General features: G+C 37.6%; 1 protein-coding gene across 1 annotated transcript in view; it reads left to right on the top strand.

Moving 5' to 3' along the window:
• The window catches only part of LOC143033588 (uncharacterized), a 52,576-nt gene that overhangs the window by 22,098 nt on the left and 27,978 nt on the right, over positions 1–2,500 (top strand). The window contains exon 2 of the mRNA XM_076199079.1: positions 2,199–2,217. Coding sequence (XP_076055194.1) covers positions 2,199–2,217 — 19 coding nt within the window. The remainder of the gene's footprint in view (positions 1–2,198; positions 2,218–2,500) is intronic.

The raw sequence follows: 2,500 nt of genomic DNA, 5'->3' as shown, positions 1-2,500 counted from the left end.
AGCTTATATATTTCACTTTCTTTATCCCGTTCCTCCCCGATCTCCGTCCTTCCTTCGCTCCGCTTCACCTCGAACAAAGTTGCTAGTCAACTTTGATAATTTAATAGATCCTGCTCTATGGTTATTGCAAGGCTTTGAAGCGATGTACGCTACTTCGATTATTTTTCTTTCTCCTTTTCTTAGCCCTTTGTGGAGCACCTCTCTGTTTTCCCAGTCAGGAAGGTGGCCAAAATTGTCTACATGATCCACTAGTGATTTTGATGTCCGGTGGACTTTTACGTCATAAAAAAAAAAAAAAAAAAAAAAAGGACATGTTCAATGTCGGAGTGGCATGCAAGTCGCACGTGGCTCATGCGACGAGTCACGCCACCTCGGTGAGAAAGGTTTCATAGATTTCCTAATGTTCGTTTTCAAGTGGCGTGCTACGTGCCATGCCACGTGCGACGTGCCACCTTGGTGTGAAAGCTGCCATAGATCAGTCATACATGAGCTCTGAGCTCTCTTTCGGGAGGGAAATATTTGTCGATCACGAGTCCAACACGTGGTCCAAAGACCATCGTGAATCACACACACACGTTAATACACACATATAAACATACACATACATCATGCATAGGTGTGTGTATGAGTATAATATACATGTGCTTGTGTATATTCATATGCCTATGTAGAATGCACATATCCTCCATACATGGAGTTGAGTTAAGTTGAGTTGAGTTGAGGGGGCCAGATGTCCACCTAGTAACCTTTCCTCCTATTATTGAGTGTCTGTCTATCTCCCCCTCCCCTCCCCTCCCCTCCCCTCCCCTCTCCTCCACCTCCCCTCCCCTCCCTTCAATTCGCCACCTCCAACCCTCTCCCACCACCGACAAGCGCTCATTTCAATTTGATGAAAATAATTAATGAATAAAATTGCCATTCGATATTATGTAATCAAATACGTAGATTAAAATTAAAATAAATTATAATATTTACTTATGAGAACGAGTTGTGGACGTGTGTGTGTGTGTGTGTGTGTGTGTGTGCGTGCATGTGTGTGCGTACGTGTGTGTACGTGCGTGCAAACATCAAACACACCCACATCCAACTTGCTCTCTTTCTTTTATTAGATATTGCATTCTTTCGACATAATAGAAAACGGAAGTTTTCTCTGTTTCCATGAAGAAGCACGCTTTATCTGTTGTCTCTATTATTGTACCTATTTTTAAGATGACTTAAATATACTTATGGTTGTGCAAGTGACATTTAGAGTTCAGAGTTCAGTTGTAAGATCATCTTGCCTGTGTTCATCTTCTTGAACAAGCATCGGTTCAGGAACGACCGTTCGATGAACCCACCATTGACATTACGTCGTTCATGCAAACGCTCCTTCCTTACCATTAACGAAAAAATATGAATAGATATCAAGATTTTATCATTACATCCAGGAAAATGTATATACATTTTATTCATTTTTTGTGTGTGTATTATTGACTTTATGTTGATCTTATGGGATCTTTTGCTAATATTTGTCTGAAATTCCTGTTTTCTATGATGACGTCATAACGTCGTGGCCGTTGGCGGGCCACGGCACGGGGAGCATTCGATTTGAACTCAATTTGACATCATTGGTAACAAGAAAACAACGGTAAAATTTTATTGCTAACATTTCGCTCCTAAACGGATCACTGACCTATCATATATATATATATATATATATATATATATATATATATATATATAATATATATATATATATATATATATATATATATCAATATATATATATATATATATATATATATATACATATATATATACATATATATATATACATATATATATATATATGTCACAACATATGTCGACAAAATAGTAAAAAAAAACAGTAAATAAGATTGGTGCGGTCACGTATTTAGACTTTATTTTATACATCAGATCCAGCAAGACAGTATAATTGATATCATGAAGACGTCATAGTTGGTGGTGTGACGTCATAGTGGGTGGTGTGACGTAATAGAAAAATAGTGCAATATCACCAGTGACGTCATATAATTTGATATGACGTCACATATTTTTGTGTCATACCATTGACGTCATATATATTGGCGTGACGTCACCAGTATAAGTGATATTAGTACGAGGGAATTGTTGGATGTAATGTTTACATTAACTTTGTATTTCTCAGGGACTAATTTATTTTCATTTTTTCCTTTCAGGATCTCCTGCCGCTCCACAGTAAGTAGCCAGTAATCTATCCCACATGTATATTAAGTAACATTAGGAAGGAGTTCGGGGACGGTTAATCTAACCTCATTCCACCAGAAGAAACTTAAGCCCCAAACAGGTTTTCAGTGAGTGCCTAATTAAGAGGATATGTTGTCATCTAATCGTATCTCCTTCGCGTACAGTCGCGGGCAAAAGAACTGGCCCACCTTACGCTTTCCAGTGCTTTGCTGTTCCTTATTTGGTCTATTTCTATATAAAAAATAATACCTAATAAGGTAATATAAATAATGTA

Source organism: Oratosquilla oratoria, chromosome 16, assembly GCF_046742065.1.
Source record: "Oratosquilla oratoria isolate Oo_2021 chromosome 16, ASM4674206v1, whole genome shotgun sequence".
NCBI classification, from domain to species: domain Eukaryota; kingdom Metazoa; phylum Arthropoda; class Malacostraca; order Stomatopoda; family Squillidae; genus Oratosquilla; species Oratosquilla oratoria.
The sequence above is the reverse complement of the archived record's forward strand: the minus strand, read 5'-3'. Positions and strand labels throughout refer to the sequence as shown.